The sequence below is a fragment of the Stegodyphus dumicola genome, chromosome 9 (genome assembly GCF_044657685.1).
Source record: "Stegodyphus dumicola isolate Sdum_Otavi_A_Nest chromosome 9, ASM4465768v1".
NCBI lineage: Eukaryota > Metazoa > Arthropoda > Arachnida > Araneae > Eresidae > Stegodyphus > Stegodyphus dumicola.
In genome coordinates, this window is record NC_140776.1 from 123609598 (window position 1) to 123629091 (window position 19494).

The 19494-nt window shown below is 30.3% G+C and overlaps 1 protein-coding gene across 3 annotated transcripts in view; it reads left to right on the plus strand.

The window, feature by feature from the left end:
• Mys45A (SDA1 domain containing protein Mys45A) overlaps positions 1-19494 on the plus strand; it is a 127340-nt gene that overhangs the window by 55654 nt on the left and 52192 nt on the right. For all 3 annotated transcript variants that reach the window (XM_085824046.1, XM_085824045.1, XM_085824044.1), the window contains exons 6-9: positions 2682-2774; positions 3486-3566; positions 9519-9620; positions 18075-18147. In XM_085824046.1, the coding sequence (XP_085680172.1) occupies positions 2682-2774; positions 3486-3566; positions 9519-9620; positions 18075-18147 (349 nt within the window). The remainder of the gene's footprint in view (positions 1-2681; positions 2775-3485; positions 3567-9518; positions 9621-18074; positions 18148-19494) is intronic.

A 19494-nucleotide genomic window follows, 5' to 3' on the forward strand; every position in this document is an offset into this window, starting at 1 on the left:
CTGTTTATCTCAAGTTCAGCACAAAATTCAACCACATTCTTTTATTTTATTTTCAAAGGTACATGCTACACATGCTTGACAACAAAACATACAGAATCTGCAAGTGAATTGGAAGATTTTGAAATGTAAATAAAATTGCAAAATAACTAAATGCTATGATATACTTATTTTTATTAGAAAATATGCATGCTCCTTAGCATTTGCTGAACACCATTCCACTGATAAAATTAACCCTCTGAACTTTATGGATTTGCCTTGAAATTTCAAAGTTCTCCAGAATATCATGAATAAATGATATTTTGTGGATTATAATTTCAAAATTACCCTCTCGCCTTTTTACCTTGACTTCTGTCCTTCCATTATACATTCAGACCTGAAATCAGATACACCAGGAGCTGGAAATTTTTTTTGCATATTATGATTGGAAAGCTATTCTTCTATAATCTTTAAATTTAATTCCTTCAGGATGCCCTTTACTTCATCTTATGTGCTTATTCAGCTGATCAAAAGAACTTCTCTTACCCAGCTTAACGTCTTGGAAGTTTGTATCTGAACCAGTATTTGAACCTTCAGTTCTATTTTGAGAGGTGTTGGTGGTCAATACCAGCACTCATCAAATAAAAAGACAAGGGAAAAAACTGCACACACACTTTGAGTCTGATGATCATTCACATTGAATAACAATGTAGTTATCGTTGTTCTTTTGAAGACTTTCACAGCAAACACGTGTTGCTTGCCAGTCCAGGAATTCATCTCATACTGATTGCTATTCCAGGTCATACTTTGTGGTGCTTTTTCACTTCTGTATTGATGTTGAAAATGGTACACAGCATTACCTAATCATCTGTTTAATCGACCTTGTACTTGGTGCTTCTATGTTCTGTTATTGAATACTAACAACAGTGACTGTTGACACATTGCTGTAGAACCCTTTTGAAATAGAAGAGTTATGATGTCTAATATCAGAAAAGAGAAATGGAGACAATTTTTAAACTTTCAGTGTGGCCGGATAAATGGAGATATGAGAAGTGGTAATAAAAGTTTATTTAACATATCAGAGATAAGGATGATAAAAAAAGAGTGAAAACCACACATTATAACAGTATCTTTTATTTACATGAATTGATTCTTTTTCTGAATGTATTTTAATATATCATAAACTGTTTTGTTTTAATGTTCTGGATGACATAGAGGCCATGGTAAGGAATCATTCTTGCACGTACTTTTGTGAGTAATTTGTATGCGAGACTGCTATAACATGTAGATGTGCACCTCCCTTTTTGGCTGCAATCGGCCGCATTAAAAGTATATAAATATATGTATATATATATATATATATATAGAGAGAGAGAGAGAGATGTATATATATATTCACTCTGTTATTCGTCTCAGTGAGCTCAGTTTCTTTATTCTTATATGCTTATAAATTGTGCATTTTTTGCTTTAAAAATGATTGAATTATGTTGTTCTTATCTTCCAATTAAGGTTTTAAGGTTTTTATGCTTGCATGTTATAGTAGTAGAATTATCAACAATTTAAAAGTTGTTTCTGTAAGCCTAATTTTTTTTTTTTTTTTTTTTTTTTTAACCGTAGCAGCCGTATTTGTTTACTTTTGAAACTTAGCAGAATAGTGAATTTTTTGCCAATCTAGAGAAACTAAACTTTGCAACAACAAAGTAACGTCTTCTTTTACTAGTGCAAATTAAATTATGCTTAATCCATTTTGGAATTATCATTTAAGTTATTAAATTATCTCATATACTGACTCAGCATGTAGCGTCCACAACAAGTTAAGTCAGTTTCTACACCTTCAGTGTCTTTTTGCCAAATGACATCAAAAGTTAACTTTCAGTTTTGTGCATCAAAAAATCTGCCTTCTTGCCCACTGGCCGAATTGCTTGTTTTTGCGTAGAAACTAATTTTAATTGTAAAAATATTTTTTAATTGTTTTAACTGTATTTGGTGTTTTATATTTTTCTATATCTTTCAATTTTTATTATAGATATTTTGAATTTTTATGTATTTTTGTCTTGTCTCGAAGTAAGAACTGAAGTAATTGAATGAGAAATGCATCTCTAATGAAATTCGAGGAAATAAATTTAAATGAAATGCAGGAAAAAGTGCATTAAAAGAAATGGGTTAAGAAAATAATATGTACTTGCATTCTTCTTCAAATCTTTCTGTAATTTTGTTTGTGCTAGGCTTCTCCCAAAGTATGCAGTGATCAGTTTATGCTTTAAAAAAATCAGAGAATTGTGGTTACTCAGCTTCATGCATTCATTGGCAACAGTGGCTATTAAAGAAATGCATTTGCTTGTTGTTTCCTTTAGAAAAATTTCAGCAAAATTTTTTATTCTTACAGAAATTGTACCATAATTTCTTCCATTGCTGGCAAATTCCACAAGCTCATATTTTAAAACTTGGGCAAAAAATATTATGATTCATTTATAAAAACCATTGGATCTTGGAATACAACAAAAAAGAGCATTTACGAAAATGTTACCTTTTTATTTGGTTTCTAATTGCAATTCATTCATTTAAAAGTATAATTATTAATATGTTTATAATTACATATGAATGTTTAAACCATCTTGTTATGCATTGCAGGCAGTTGTATCTCAATTTGATTGTACCTGATAAAGATTTAGTTATGCTTATATTTATTTACAAAATTTTTTCAGGATATCATGATTGAACTTTATCGTCGGAATATCTGGAGAGATGCAAAAACTGTGAATGCTATAGCTACAGCATGCTTTTCCAAAGTTAACAAAGTAATGTTTTTAAAACTTTTAAATTTCAAGTATATGCTGTAAAGTTAGTTTTGTGTCCTTAATTTTCCTTTTTTTGTCCTCTCTTTTTTTAATGTCATATTTTAGTTCTACAATTTTTCTTTAATATGTTATATAAAATTAACGTTATATTCAACACTGAGTGTGCATTATAAAGTAATTTAAATTTTACATCATTTTTTTAAAATTACATGTGCCTATAGATGGTAGTAATTTTCGGAATAGTTAAGAATAATAAATTAATATTAAAAATAAGAAAAGTTTACTTGACCAAAATACCAAACGTATGAATGAATAGGTTAAAAAGTGATAAATTAAATTTTAATGAAGCAGGAGCAAATGAAATTAATAGCTCCATCTAAAGAACCTGAAGTTATTATGCATTAGAGAATGTAATAAATTATATAAAACACAGTAAGCACACAATATGTATACAACACAAGATTATGCTTAATTACTTTACATTTTATTTAATAGTGCATAGACAAAGGATATCAAATAGTTCTTTACTTATTCATGTAAAGTATATTCAAATAATTTGTAAAAGAATATATATATTTATCAATCAGTTGTGGAAGCGGGTGGAGAAATTCTGAAAAACCATCTTGTATAGAAATTTTGTACATTTTGACTTTTAATGTGTGCATGTTAGTAAGTGCATGTGATTTTTAATGGATGTACATTTTATTTTAGATACTAGTAGCTGCCCATCAGTTTTTCTTGGGTGTTGATAAAGAAGACGACGAAGAAAAGAGCGATAGCAGTGAGTCTGAAGTAAGTATAAGGATCTTTTAAGTACATGTAATAAGAAATGTTATTTTGAATAAATACTGGATAAATGTATAATAATAATTAACTAATAAAGTGATACTGATAAAATAAGACATTTCTATGAACAAAACATTTTTCATAAGAGGTTTCTTGCACTCTCCAAAGTATGTCAAGCAGTAGTAATTAAAAAATGCAGTCTATTAGTATTTTAAATAAATTTATGAGTTTTTCAAAAAATTAAATTTTAATTCTAAAAATTAATGGCATTTTCCTCAGTTAAAGCAGTAAAGTATGGAATTTTCTGAGAAATATTAAATTATATAAAGCAAATGTTCTTTTATATGCTTTTCTTATCCAGGAAGACATATTCATTTAATAGATTTCTGCGATATGGTACACTCTAAACTCGAAAGAGTAGTATCCGACTCTAAAGGACTGATATCCCACCTCGCTCTAATACCAAAATGGCACCCACCTCGAAGGAGGGACTTCACTCTAGTAAAAAGCGGTCCCTTCTCACACAAAAAAAGGAGTGACCCTTTCTTTGTTCGCTCTTTTTGATAGCGAGATATCGTCCAATATTCGGGTGAAACCACAGACGTTACAAGGAGTTATAATACTCTGCTCACTCCTTGATGGTGTGATTTTTATATATTTATATTATTTGCAAACTTAAAATTGGTATTTGCTGTATGTAAAGTTTATGGCTTAGGTAAAGTTTTAGATTTCTGGTTAATATTATCTCTCAAAAAAAAAAAAAAAAAAAAAAATTAATTTACTTTTTGACGTGCTATTGTGATTTTAAATATGTGGCATATACATCTGTTTTAGATTTGCTATCTATGTACTTACAAAAACATTTATTGGTGATGAAGAAGACTTTAAATCAAAATAGACCATCACTGAAATAAAAAGCACAGTTTAAAGACAATCATATCTTCATTGTTTGGACATATAGTTTTTCTTTCCAAATCTAACAAAATATATATTTCAAAAAATTACATCCACACTAAAATATTAGAAATTCGGTGTCATATTGCTATATCTAACATTCTGAAATGCTTAACACTATCACTATCTCACAGTACTTCTGATATGAAATTACTTTGAATACACAGAATATATTTTATTTTACAAAAACATGGTTTTCGCTTTTATCTATGTGTAGTAAGTAATAAAAATAAGGAAATCAATGCAACTTATACATAACAACTGGAATAGCAAGAAATTCGAATTGAAAACTTGGTTTTTGAATAAAAAATAAGGTCTTTCAGGTACTTAAAACTTTGAATAACTGTATCAGAAATTTTCAAAATTTGATTTGAGAAATCAAAATGCTTAGTTTATAAAGTATTTCTCCTGCCTTCTTGGCATGCCTTTGTGGTGTGGTGGTCTGCACGCTGGGCGCGTGTTCCAGAGGTCCACGGTTCGATTCTCAGCGAAGGCGGTTGCATATTTTTCATCTTTCCTGCTTCCAAAAAAAATATCTAATGCCTCAACAGGTTTCATAACAGAAATTAAAAAATCATAACGTAGTGATAGACATTCTGAATTTTGCATACATATTTTAATTTTAAAAAACAAATTATGATTATTCATAGCTTTCATTCACAAGATTAGAACATGCAATCATGTAAGCTAAGTTTTCCATTAAATAATAGTCGAAAATTAATTTATTAAAAATATTTCTTGAAAAATTTTATAGTGAAAATTTTATCATGAAAATTTGAATGCGTTAAAACAGCTGATCATGTATATATATATATATATATATATATATATATATATATATATATATATTGTTACGTTTTTCTCTTCTCTGACACCAGTTGTTACATTATTTTCTTCCTTCACGTTCGTACGGATTTGGAGTGAAGTCAATCGAGCAGAAGAACAGCATGGGAAAGTTGTAGACACATCCACGTATGCGCAAATTTAGCTTCTCCCATTGGCCACGGCTTACACCCTGTTCTGGCAAGTGTGAATAAAATTCCCTTATTTTAAGCCCTTATGACTACGCCTCTATGCCCCTTACTCCGCCGTCTGAACGCAGCCTAACACACTCTCTCGACGATGCACTAACGGCGATACACTATGAGACTCTTTCGGTGCACTTGACGACCCACTCGGCACTTGCTGCCCGGCTGTCAACTCGATCAACTCCGCAGGGATCAACTCCGCAGGGATTGACTCGCTAGACGAGACACCAACTCGATACTAACTATCTTACACTCTAGACGAGGTACTCTGACTCGCCGTCTCGATGAAGCACACACTCGATACTAACTCACTCTCTGCGTACCGGCAGGGTTTATATAGCTTTTGGCTGGTGTTCGAGAACATTCTGGGCTAAACCGGTAAGAATTTGTTCCAGAAGGTTCTCCATCCATTCATGGTATATCGCCAATTTTGTCGCCAAATGTGGCAACCCTGCCTTCCCTTGCCATTTTATGGCAACCCTAAAACTGCTTTATGGGGAAGCTATCTTACTGCGCCTGGACATTTCGTAACAATATATATGTCTCAGTAAACCTGTATTATAATCTGCTATATTTAACTTCCTAAAATGCTACTTATTGAATGACTATTTTAATAAAATTTGTGAATTGATGTTACTGGTAGTTTGTCTACTTGAGCATAATATGCATAAAAAATCAAATAATAAATTTTAATACACATTGAAATAAAAAAATGTGAATTTAATTTCTCTTACATGAAAATTATTCAGCTTTATTTGCAATGTGTGAGATTCAGAAAATAAGTAACCATAAAATACTCTCATGCTATTGTTTTTAACTTCATATATTGCAAAAAATGTTGAAAAAGAAATGTTTCTATTTCTTATAACAAAATTATGAAGAGCTTAAAATTAATTAACCTATTTCCCCAAATTATGAATAAAGCTTAAAGTCTTCAGTTAGCTTATAACACTTTTTACTTTTGAGAAGTTATACATATACAAATTCCTATACATTAATCATTACAGGTGAATAAATGTTTGCATATATTTTTAGACTATAACTTATTGTTATATATGCTAATTCTAATTCCAAGTCTCATATGCAAAGAATAAAGTAAATTTTAAAGTTAAATAATATAGATTAGCTCAAATGTGTAAGATAAAAATTCAGTTTTCATAATTTTGCCGAAAATTCTTATGTATTTTATTTATTGATTAAATATAAGTAGAAATCATTAACATAACTGCAGAATTATAATTATTTCCATGAACAAAGTAATTTAAATATAAATGAAAACAAGCAATGTCTGAAAAACTTTTTATTAGGAAATATATGCACATACAATATATAAATGGATAATATGACACTAAAGATATGGCAATAAAATGACATGACAAAAAAATGACATTAAAAATCTAAAAAATAATAAAAAAAATCTATTAAAAGGTAATATAAGTTGAAAACGATACGACTTCACCAGAGAATTGAATAAAGTATATGATTTTTATTTCTTGATGACATGCTGCAATTCTACCAAATAATTTCCTCACTTGTGTTATAAAAAATTAAAACTATAGTATGGATTTCTTTTTCACCTCTGTTCTTCCTATTTGAATTAAAAATGCATGCAAAATTGAATTTAAATAATTAAATTCGATAGTGTTGTGTAAATTGTACGAAAATAAAAATAATTTTAAGAAGTGTTTACAAAAAGTACCATCCATGCATATAGGTTTTATCGTGTTAGCAGTATGTAATAAAAAATAAAAAAAATAATAAAAAAAAAAAACACTACATTACAGCATTGCACTCTAAAGCAAATTTACAGATACTTTCAAAAAAGAGCAAGCTAAAACTACTTTTTAGTACATCCTTCAATTTTTTACACATAAACTATACTATAATATTACTAACTATGACTATAATTTATTATGCTTAAAATATTTATATTAAGAAATAACTGTATGTATGTTTTAAAAGCGAACTTACTTTTGGCAAAGGAGGTGCATCCATTGTTACGACTGTCTTCGATTGAAATGGCGAGCTTCAGAAAACATGTTCGGGCACTCTGTCTCGATAGGGGGTCATTCTGTCTCTCAACTCACTTCTTTCTCCATTGTCATAATTGCAGGTGGCGAAACATATTCTGTTACTAAGACAGTAAACCTGCATTGTTTAATGCGAAACAGAGCAAAAGCTGCTGTCACTCTGCAAATCCCACTCTGAGGGATTTAGAGTGTAACTCAGTTCATTTGGCAAAATCATGGCTTGCAGGTGCTGCTGTTCAAACTAGGATGGCCAAAATTCAGTCAATTATTGCACATTGTTCATGTTCTGAAGCTGTCTAAAGGAAACATTACAAGAGTTCAAGCATGAATAAGTAATAGGATGCAATTTTAACTGTTACATTAAAATGGCAATGTTTATCTTTGTAATGACAATTTTTTACGGAATACTGTTTGTAAAACCTTGTTTTTTTAGGTTCTGAGTTGAAATATGTAGTTATATAAAATTTTATTTTTCACTCATCATAAAATATCTGTGCCACCTCTTCAATAGCCGTGATTTTAATGGCATTGTAAATAGAAACTTTGCAGGTGTTGACTTTTTGTTTGATCCAAGACTTTATTATTACAGACGTAACCAAGTTCTGGCATAGGATTAAAAATAAATAAATAAATAAATAAATGGGGGAAAGAGAAATTTTTTATTAAGTCTGTAATAAGAAGCAAAAGTCATTTACCTACTTAATAAATCTAAAAGTTTATGTATGATTGTAATTGATGCATTCAAATCTTATTTGTTTAATTTGAAAATGCCCAAGTCTTAGCACAGTATCTCCAAATAATTTTTTATACCATATTTACTAAAGTCAAAAGTCTTTAATCTGGACTCACCGGGACTTCGGCGATTCCGGATTATCGGTTTTTCCGAATTATAAATCGTCAGTTTAAATCTGGTAAAACGGCATGCAGAAATTATAAAATTAAAAATATGGAACCGTAATTTATGTCAAGCAATTATGATCTAAAGGGTATCAAAATTTACAAAAAAAAAAAAAAAAAAAAAAGCTTAATATTTATTTGTTTACTTCATTAAACATTTGTTTCAACGCACGCATGTGTAAAGCATACATTACGCATAGTCGAAATTAGAAAATTGCAACCAGAAAACTGTTTGATGTGTATTCCTGATATTTATAATGACGAGGAATTTGATTTAAATCATATCAAAGACGGAGTACATCGAGATGACATACTACATTTAGTAAGGAATTATAAACTGAATAAAATAGAAACATCTGCCCTGAAGATAAGGATAGTGCTGAAAGATCAACTTCCAGTTCGTTGCACGCTGCGATGCCCCCGCCCCCCGCAGAGCAGCGTGAAATTGATAAACAGATTTTGGAATGGTTAGAGAAACGAAGAATATGCCTTTAGCCATTTTTTGCAGCAATTCCACTTTTTGTTTGATAAACATCAAAAATGCTTTCGCTTTATAGATCCTTTGGCAGCTCCAGAATTGGAAATTCTCTTTGATATAATCGAAAGTTCAAGCTTACTTTTATAAAACTGCTCTAACAGTCTGCAAAAAGTAATAAGCCGGATCCAATTAGAAGATTAAGAAACAACGCAATCTGCAACATTAACTGAAATAGATAATTAGATAATTTTAGCTTAGCTTATACCGTCCGTTATACATTAAACACGCATGCGTAAACGTAATATGCGCATACGTAAACATATATGTGCATTATATGCTTTTACTCATGCACAGAAAGTTTGTAGCTTTGAGGTCCGGATTATAGATCATTCCAGTATATGGAATGCGGATTAAAGGCTTTTGACTGTATAATATAGGATTTGGAGACTTAATTTTGAAAAATGATGTTATTAAAATAAATCTTTTAGGCATTGCATAATTAAAACGTTTTCTTTTTTTTTTAATGATATATAATCTAATAATGGCTGAGTACTAATATTGAATATTGCAGGATGATACTCCTACTGTTAGAGAAGTGATGAATGCTAATAAAGTTAATAAGAAATCTCGACGAAGAATGAGAATTCTCAAGAGAACTAAGCAAGTACTAAAGGTAACAATCATATCCAATTTCCTCCCTTTAGTTTTAGCAATGCTTGTTGCAAAATAAATATCATCAGAATATTCCTTGCGATAAATGTGATAATCAGTAACTCATATATTATAATTCAGACACTTGAAAGATTTGCTGATATGTTTTGGCAGATGATGATTTTTGCCATAATATATTGTTTTAAATGGAAATTCAACACGAAAATTATCGTCTTCATTCAGAAATCGTTATTTGTTTAACAATTTCTGTATCTAAAGTGAACATGACAAGGTGCTGCAAATTAACTATATGTTAGAAATTTAATTATCCATCACTTTAAAGGTGGGCAAGCACATATTAAATATCCAAACTTTCTTGATATAAAATGTTCCACTATTGCTGGTGTTATAACATAATGGAAATTGTGTGGAATTATTGAAAATACAAAGGAAGTGGAGATTTATGTTAAAAATCAAACAAGACAAAATTTAATGCTGTAAAATTTGCATCAGATTTAGAAGAACGATTTGCAATAAAACTTAACCCTGAAACTGCTAGAAGAGTCATTAAAGACGTGGGAGTAAAGCGTATAGAGGCATAGTCATAAGGGCATAAATACGGAACATCCGTTCAAACCTGTGAGACAGGGCTCTAAGCTGTGGCCAATGAGAGAAGCTAAATTTGCGCATGCGTGTATGTGTCTACACCCTTCGCATGCCGTTTTCTAGCTCAATTGCTTTCTCGCGCTCTCTCTGCTTGTTTTTGTTATTTTTTGACATGGCTTTTTCAGCTCACTACAAAGTTTTACTGGTTCAACAGAATGCTCTTTTATCTGCCCTTGTTATAAGCCAAGAGGCAACGGAAGAAGGTAAAAAAAGAATGAAATGGTCTAGAGATATTTTTTTGAAAGACCAATACTTGTTGGCACATATATTTCTGTGCAAAGCAGCATGGAATATTTCTGCATTGTACTGTATTACTTTCTATACTATAAACATGCACATTCATATTTATATATATAAAACCTTCTTCAATTTTTATGTATAATTTCTCTCAGGAGAAATACGATATTCTAAATATGCCTAATTAAAAAAAAATCTTGAGGATAACTAACAGATAGCCTGTATATAATATTTTTCAATTTTGCAGGTGTGAAAGCAGTTAAGCTAAAAACAGTACTTACTATACATTATTATTATTTTTTTTTTAAATTTTCAATCAAAAGGAACATGTTTCTGTGACAGTGAAACATGTGTGCTTAGTACTCCTTATTCATTTTCCCTGTCGATCACTATAGTAGTTGGCTGCACTACCAGTATCAATTATCACTAGTACTAGTATCCCACAACTGGTCACAATTACCAGCAACCACAACTAGTACAATACTCGGAAACGCTCACCCAACAATGTATTTTGTGCTCAATCATTAAATACATTTTGCTGTGTTGACAGCTGTTTGTATCCATCTGTTTCTAATAATTTGCATGTGTAAGCCGCACCCCTGAATTTAATTTCAACATATGCTGTCATTTCTATTTACGACCAAATCTCAGAAGTAATTTCACAGACAAATTTTAGGTAACCAAGTCTTCAAATACAACAAAATTATAAACATTCATACCTTATCCAGGAATTTCTACCAGAGAAATAGCATGAATTTAATGATCAAAATTCCACTCAAATGATAATAATAAAGAGTAATAATAAAAGTATAATAAAAGTAATAAAGAGTGGATAATAATAACAAATACTATTCATTAAATTATAGTCCATGTTATGAATTATGTGTGCTATTCACTTTCATTAAAAGTAAATTCCTTTCATGGAGAACGTAATTAAAAAACACAACACACCTTCAACAGGAGACAAAACTGTCTAGACTGTTGTTTTAAGGATATTTCACTACACTTTATCCTTCTTGGAATTCATAAGAGCATTTCCTCAAAAGATTAATCTTTTATTACTTATACAAAGCTTACTCCATTGAATTGACTATTGTGACTATTCTTAAATAAGTGAAAATAATTTTTTTTTTAAAGTAATATTTTTACTGTTAAAAAAAACAGCAGATTCTTGATATTGACTTGATGTTTTAGTAAAATTAATTCATGAAGTTTGTTTGGAAAGAAAATCAGCATATGAAGCAAATAGCAATACAATATTTCCAGAAATTTATTCTTAAATACAAAAATAATTAAACAGGAAAAAAATGATAGTACTAATTTTAAAAAAAAATTATAAACAGAAAGAAAGTAATAATAATAATTTTCACAGAAAAAATAAAAATTTTGCAAGCATGCATTTTTTAAAGAATTTTCATAATAAAATGAAAAATATTGGATGGGATTAATCATCTACAGGATCATACACAGCATGCATAATCCTGAGCTTAACTTTCGCTTTACGAATTTCATCCATATTTTTCAATATAAATTGAAAAACTTATTAAAAATGCATGTCATCATCGTAGATTTCTTACGAGATCAACTCATTATTTCGTTCGGATATGATGTGCTCCATATTAAAAAAAAATGTCGCCTTCGATGTGACAGCAAAATCGTCTAAAAAAAGCCGCTTCGTTTTAGCTTCGCTCTGATTGGTCGACGCTTATCCCAAACTCGGCGTAAAGTTGAAAACTTTGAACCCTATGCCACGAGCCCTAAACCAGATTCTGTGACGTAGCAGAGACTGGTTGCCTTGCCAACGGAGCTCGGCTTTAACCACTTATGCCCTTTACGCCCTCGTCTGAACGGCGCCTAAAGGCACATAAATACAGAAATCCGTCAAGAGGAAAGTTTTTTGTTAACAAGAAAACAAGGGAAATACTCCTAGTATTCATAAAATGGATGGTAAGCAAAGACGAAATAATATCATATTGAAACAATATTATAGTTTGCAGACAAATGAAAATTGAATATATTTAGATGTAATAGATGCCATTTAACCCCTTCGCGCCGACTGTCACATATACGTGCCAGCAACGAACACACTTACCTACCGGCCGACACGCAGGCGTGCCAGAGGATTGTTCCGTTCTCTACCGACTGTCACGTATTTGTGCCAGTATTTTGGAACGTTTTTCAAACTATAATTTCTGCCACAAGATGGCACTGTATGTCCATATGGTTTCAGATACATGTACATTAGACCTTCTACTCGCAATGAGAGAAGCATGACTCACATACACGTGTTTTTGATTATATAAACAAACGGGGAAATAAATGTTTCCGAATGGCGTGATTTAGGACGTCTCTTTAAATCGCACTTTATTCGCACGTGGTAGTTGTTTACTGTAAGTAGAGAAGTTTTATTTGCTCTAAAGCATTGGGTATTTCGGTTTGCAGTTCAGTTTTTAGAAAATAATTAGATCTTGTTAGACTTGAATTCTTTGTTTTTACCTTTGCAATGTCGAAGCGTCAAAAATGTTTAACAGAGCATGAAATAGCAGAAATGATGCAAAATATTTCAGATATTGATTCTGAAATTCTGATATTGATTCTGAAAGATTAACTGAAAGACATTTTCCAAAACTTTGTTCAGAAGAGACTGATAAGAAAATGAGACGACGATGCTTCGTTTGTTCACATTCCTGGAAAAATCCTCCAAAACGGCAAATGAGTTATTACGAGTGCAAGGAATGTAACGTAGGACTGTGTGTAGATCCCTGTTTTCAAATTTTTCATACGAAAAGAGAATTTTAAGTAATATATTTAGTTTTCAGATGTGTAATGTTAAAATTCATAAAATGGTGAGTAATTAAAATAAAATGTGTAAAATATGCATTTAAACAAGAAATAAGGTAATTAAAGTATATATATAAAAATATCTGTAAAGCATAAGCCGTTTAAATACTCTGTAGAGCATTATTAAACAATGCGTTGATACTTCGGAAATTTCATGGATTTAGGCTTAATAGCAAAAAAGCCCCCGGCCCTGTAGATACGCTCGCATAAGACACTGCCAGCCTCAGCGATGAGCGCGCGTTTTCGCTACCCGGCTCGAAGGGGTTAAAGAATTAAATGCAAAAAACCTAATGCCTACTGTTAAGCACAATCTTGGAGTATTTTGCTTCCTCAGGGATAGAAAATTTAGATTTTATTGAAAATAATATGGATCACTTTAAAATATAAATACTATTAACCTGAAATGAATATAAATGAAAACCTGAAAGCATCAATTAGAAAACTTGGACTGCAAATTACATTAAAGTTCTGTCAGGATAATCATTAACAAATGGCCCTAAATGTTCATATGTGGTTGTTAGGCAACTCTTCTAAAGTTATAAAAATTCCTCCACATCCTCAACTTAAAATTCTGTTGAACGTGTTTTGAGGGAGTTGGTGAAAGAATAATATTTCTTGGCAAGCTATACAAAAAGTGATTCTTATGGAAGAAAGAAACAAAATGAAATGGGCTTACATTAAAAAAAAGTTAAATTCATGGCAAAATGCATTAAAAATGTAATTTGAACTGAAGGATATCCAGCAAAATATGTGAATGTTCCATAACTTTCATGCTTATATCAAATACAATACACAGTCTGAGATTCAGACTCGTCAGGATTTGGACAAGTTTGGATTTAGGATTATTCCAGATCATCAGTTTAAAGCTAGGAAGATGGCATGTAGAAATTATAGAATTAAAATTATGAAATCCTGATTTGTGAAATAATGAAGCATTTATGATCTAAAGGTTAACAAAATTAAAAAAAAAAAAAAAAAAAAAAAAAAGATTATTGGTTTACTTTATTAAACATTTCTTTCAATGGGAGTTGTTTAAGTTGCTTTCTTTTGTGCTAATATTTTCTCTTTAATTCTATAGACAGACTTCTAGAATTTCTTATTCAGTTACAAAGCTCCATCATTCAAGTCCTGTAATTGCTGTGTCGAGAATACTGACTAACTTGTCAATCGAAATTTTTTCGTTTTCAGTAACCTCTCTGTCACTTTCTTCACTGTCGGTAGTAGTATTTTTTGGATTTAGAACCATACTACAGATTTCGCCGTCCGTTAATTGATTGATGATTAGGGCATTGTCATCAAAATGAAAAACTTCTGTTATATAATCTTCATTTATTACTTATTCTCCACATTTCTTTACAAAATCCAATAACTGGAAAATTTTACCTTTAGTTTGCGATCCGAAAACCTTCACATTTGCGGCTGTCATATTCATCATTCCTCAACATGAAATATGGTAGCTGGCCATAAATTATGCCAAGCATTTTTTAAAGTATCTGGAGACACATCCTCCCACCATCTTGCAGTGCTCCACAAAGCAGATTTTATGCTAAACTATTTCAAAAATTCGTGAATAGTCTTGTCATTATCCACGAAATTTAACATGGATTTTAAAATTTCTACTTTATATTTGCATTACAGCACATTCACCATTCCGATATCCATAGGCGGAATGATAGACATACAATTTGGAGGAAAAAATAATATGAATACATTATGTTTCACTAAAACTTTAAGGGAAATATGAGCCAAACAACTGTTTACAATCAGAATAATTTTTGCATCATCAGGTAAACCAACCGAATTCTGCTGAGCTTCTGATATGAAATGATTTTCAGACCAATCATTCATTAGCACTCGTGTCATCCGTGCTTTTTTATTTGCACGATAAGTAACAGTTAAAATCTTTACTCCTTTAAATGCTTGACGTTATATATTTTTTTCTATTATGAAACGTTTACACTTGTGCATTCCTACAGCATTTGCACATGCTAAAATTGTCAATCTCGCACTGGAATCTTTGACACCAGTTGGAGCCTTTTCTGTAGAGGTTGCGAAGGTATTTTGTGGTACATATTGCCAGAAAGGGCAGTTTCATCAGTGCCGTAAATTTGTTTTAGACATAATTTTTTACTATTAATGAATTCAATGAATTACTGTGCAAGTACTCCAGCAGCTTCAGTATTAGCTGACGTTTTTCACCTCAAATTCTTAATTAATTGCCTTATACCATGGCAATTTTTAAATTTGATTAACTAACCTGTCAAATATGTGCACTCAGTTTTTAAGTTTATTTCTTAATGAAATATTTTAGCTTGAGCTATATGCATTGGACCTGTCAATGGCATGCTCTCACTGCAATGCCGTCTCACCCATTCAGTCATCACTTTGATCATATCGAATAATTTTTCTGTTATTCATTGCAAGTGGATGTCGGATCCACAAAAATTTCAAAAAGTTGATTTTTCTGTTTTCTTATGGTATATACAATTGATTTTCTAGTGCCATACTTCTACATAATTTTGAGACAGATATACCTTCATCCATTTTTTCCAGAGATTCCTTTTTTTTTTGTTTAATGGACATTGAAACATGCTTTTGCTTCATGGATCCTGTTGCAGTTCCAGAATTAGAAACTCTTTTCAACATAATCGAAAGTTCAAACTTTAATTTTCATAAAATTGCTGTAATAAAAACAGCCTGCAAAACATAATAAGCTGGATCAAATCAAAAGTCCAGGAATAGTGCAACCTACTATATTGACTGAAATTACTTAGAATCAGTCAAAGTATAATTTTAGCCTAGATTATTGTAGGAATTGTAGAAACATCTGCTATACATTATTGGATCATGAGATTGGAGACGAAAGACAAGTTGATCTGCTAAATTTTGTCTTCCTTCTATCATGCATTGGACAATTATGCCTGAATTGTATTAGTTTAGTTATTTATTATACTTAGATCTATTTCTTCCGTATGTTTTGAGCTTATCTAGGTCTTGAGCAAATAAATTCCTACATATACTTAAGGCTTATCAAAGGCTGGTACTAGACATCTTACCACTTGATGCAGTCTCTGTGGGTACTAAGTTACTTGTTATTACCAGATTCTCATTGCACCAAGGGTTTTGCATGTTCTCATGAAATGTCCACTGAACAGGAAAGTATCATTCCCCTTATTTTGATTCAGTAATCATCCATTAATATGAAGTGTATGTTAATGAAAGTTCAGCTGTACATTGTTAATTTTAATAACCTGTAACTAGGTATTAATTTCAAAAGTATGCATGCTGTACATTGTTAATAATTTCCAAAGTAAAAAGCAAATTTTTATTTCAAAAAGTATGTATGCATATTTTTTGTGTATTTTTTCCCTTATTATTTATTTATGGCTAGAATTCTTAAAAAACATTCTAGTAATATGTTACTGTGTTTGCTGAATTGAAAATATTTAAATGAACATATTCTTCAGTATGCTTTTGATTAATGAAGGACACACTTTAAAAAATAAACATCAAGAATATAGGCTAAAGAAGGTAACAGTGTGTTTCTACATCAAATGAAACAAATGCAAATGAAAAATTAAATATGGATAAAATATTTAAAATCTTCTGAATTGCATAAAATTCTGAAGTAAAAAGAGAATTATTTGGCTAATTGGGTTGTTGGACTAAAAGCACACTAGTAAACTGATGAAATAAACAAATTATATAATTTACCTTTTATTTTAATGCTTTCTATTTTGCATGTATGTAATGTGTATTTTCTTTTTATAGAAGGTTAGAATTTTTTAACCTTTTATTCCACTTGGATGCATATTAATGGCTTTGTGCAATTAATATGCATCAAGCTGTCCTTGAGTAGATAGACCAAATTTTAGCATTGTTAGTTGTTTAATTTTTGTGCACTGTGTAGTTTCAATGTATGTCATGTAAATTTTTTTATCAGAGGTTTTCAAACTTTTTAACCTTTTATTTCCTGGTGCATTAATTAATGTGGCCAAATTTTGACATAGTGGTTTATTTATTTATTTATTATAATTTTTCTCTTAATTTTGCATGAAATTCACATATAAGTTTTATTTATTTATTTATTTATTTTTTTTACGGAAGGTTTAACATTTCATATTCCATCTAGAAGTATATTAATGGCTTAGAAGCAATCCGTGAATAAAATGACCAGATTATTGCAGCATATGTTGTGGGCCAAAAATAAGCAAAAAGTGTGAAAATACAGTGAGTGAAACAGCATACAATGAGAAATTTTGCACCAAGGGAGAAATTTTCAGTTTGTGAGTTATGTCAAATTAAATATTAATGACAGGTAGTCGTGGAAACTAGCAGCCTGCTCCGTCTAGAAAAGGCGAAAACATGGAGCTGTGCAAAGAAATGATTGGCCTGCATAATTTCGGGCTGTTACAGTTAAATAGGGGGTGTATTAAGGATCAATTAACTTTTTTAAGTCTTGTATTTCTCATCATGCATTCGAAGCAATTTTTTATTCATGTGTCATTCATCTTTGGCCATAGAATGCACTTCTGAGTTTAGTGACTATCTAACACTTCGTATAAGAACATATATCTGTGTCTAATATGTGAGTATATTTTATATATCTTTGAGCGGTGCAAATATTTTTGTTCAGTTTTATTATTATTTTTTAAACAATATTTTTTTTTTAGCATTCCTAAATATTCATTTATTTTTTTTTTAACATGTATGTATATTTGTGTAATTCCAGAAATCTAAGAAAAATAAAAACAAAAAAGAAGTTTTTGATTTTTATGCAATACATCTTTTGCATGATCCTCAAGGTTAGTATTAAATCTTTTACGTCATTTTTAACTTTAATTAAATTGATCTTACTAATGTAATATATTTTAGTTTTAACTGTTCAGTTTTAATTATCTTTTTGATAATTATTCATAGCTAAAACATTTTGTGTTTACATTTTTTGTTTATTGTGGTTGTATATTATGATTTATTTTATGCTTTTTACTTAATTTTAGCTCATATAATTATAATAGTAAATGCTCTAATCATAATCAAATGGAAGGAAAACTCACTAATATAAATATAAGGGAAAAAAAAAAAAAAAAAGCAACCTGATTTTGGCATCAGGTTTTAATACAGCTCGTTGAGTTTGGATGGTGATCAGACACAGATCCCTCTTCTTCAGGAGCAATTTTTTTTTTTTTTTTTTTTTTTTTTTTAAATGCAGGTAATTTTTAGTAGGTGTGCTGTAAAACAAATGGTCCATAACAAGAGTAGTGGAGCCCATTCTATTTTTCTTTGATTTAACAGATGGTCAGTCTATGTATTTGTTGTTTTTATGTATGTTTAGCTTCTGATCAACAATATCACCAACCTTTTTTCTAATAATTTCAAGAAAATAGACTTAAAACATGCTATATCTGCAATATATTTCTTTACTCAATGATGTCTGATGATATTTGAAAGTGCATTAGAATTGGTTTAAATGCAACTAATTTCATGCAAAACTTGTTGTTATCTAGTTTAACCCTTTGCATTTTATTTGCGAATAGTTTTATGCTAAGATTAGCTGCTTTTGTGCCCAGCCGTATAAAATGTTTTTTATAAAAAAGGAAAATGTGTGATTATTTTAAGGCATTCAGTAAGTGTAATTTCATGGTCCCAGCTGATATTTAATAATAATAGAGTTGAAGAACAGCATTTATTGCTTTTAAGTTGCTTAGTTTGTTAATCAGTAACAGACAGATTAAATTTGAAGTAAAAATTAAATACCTTATGCTTTGCCAAGCATAAGATAGTAACATTAGGATAGGAAGATGATAACATTTTGGAATGAGATAATATATTGGAAGGTAATAAAATTTATTTTGCACAGTAACAAATTACTTTAAAATTACAGAGTTTGTTAATTAAATTTGAAACATAAATATCTGAAGCTTTTGCAGTTGACGACTCATTGCTTTTAAATTGCAGACTTTTTTAAATCAATAGTTGGTTTTAAGTGCCTACTGTTTTACCATAATAGGAAGATCATATATATGTACAGATTCTTCATTATTTAGCAATAAAGCTTTGGATCTGTAATTTTAAATTCTTTCTTTACAATTCTTTCTTTTTTAACATAATTACATACTATATTTTTAATATGATCTATGTTACGTTTTAAG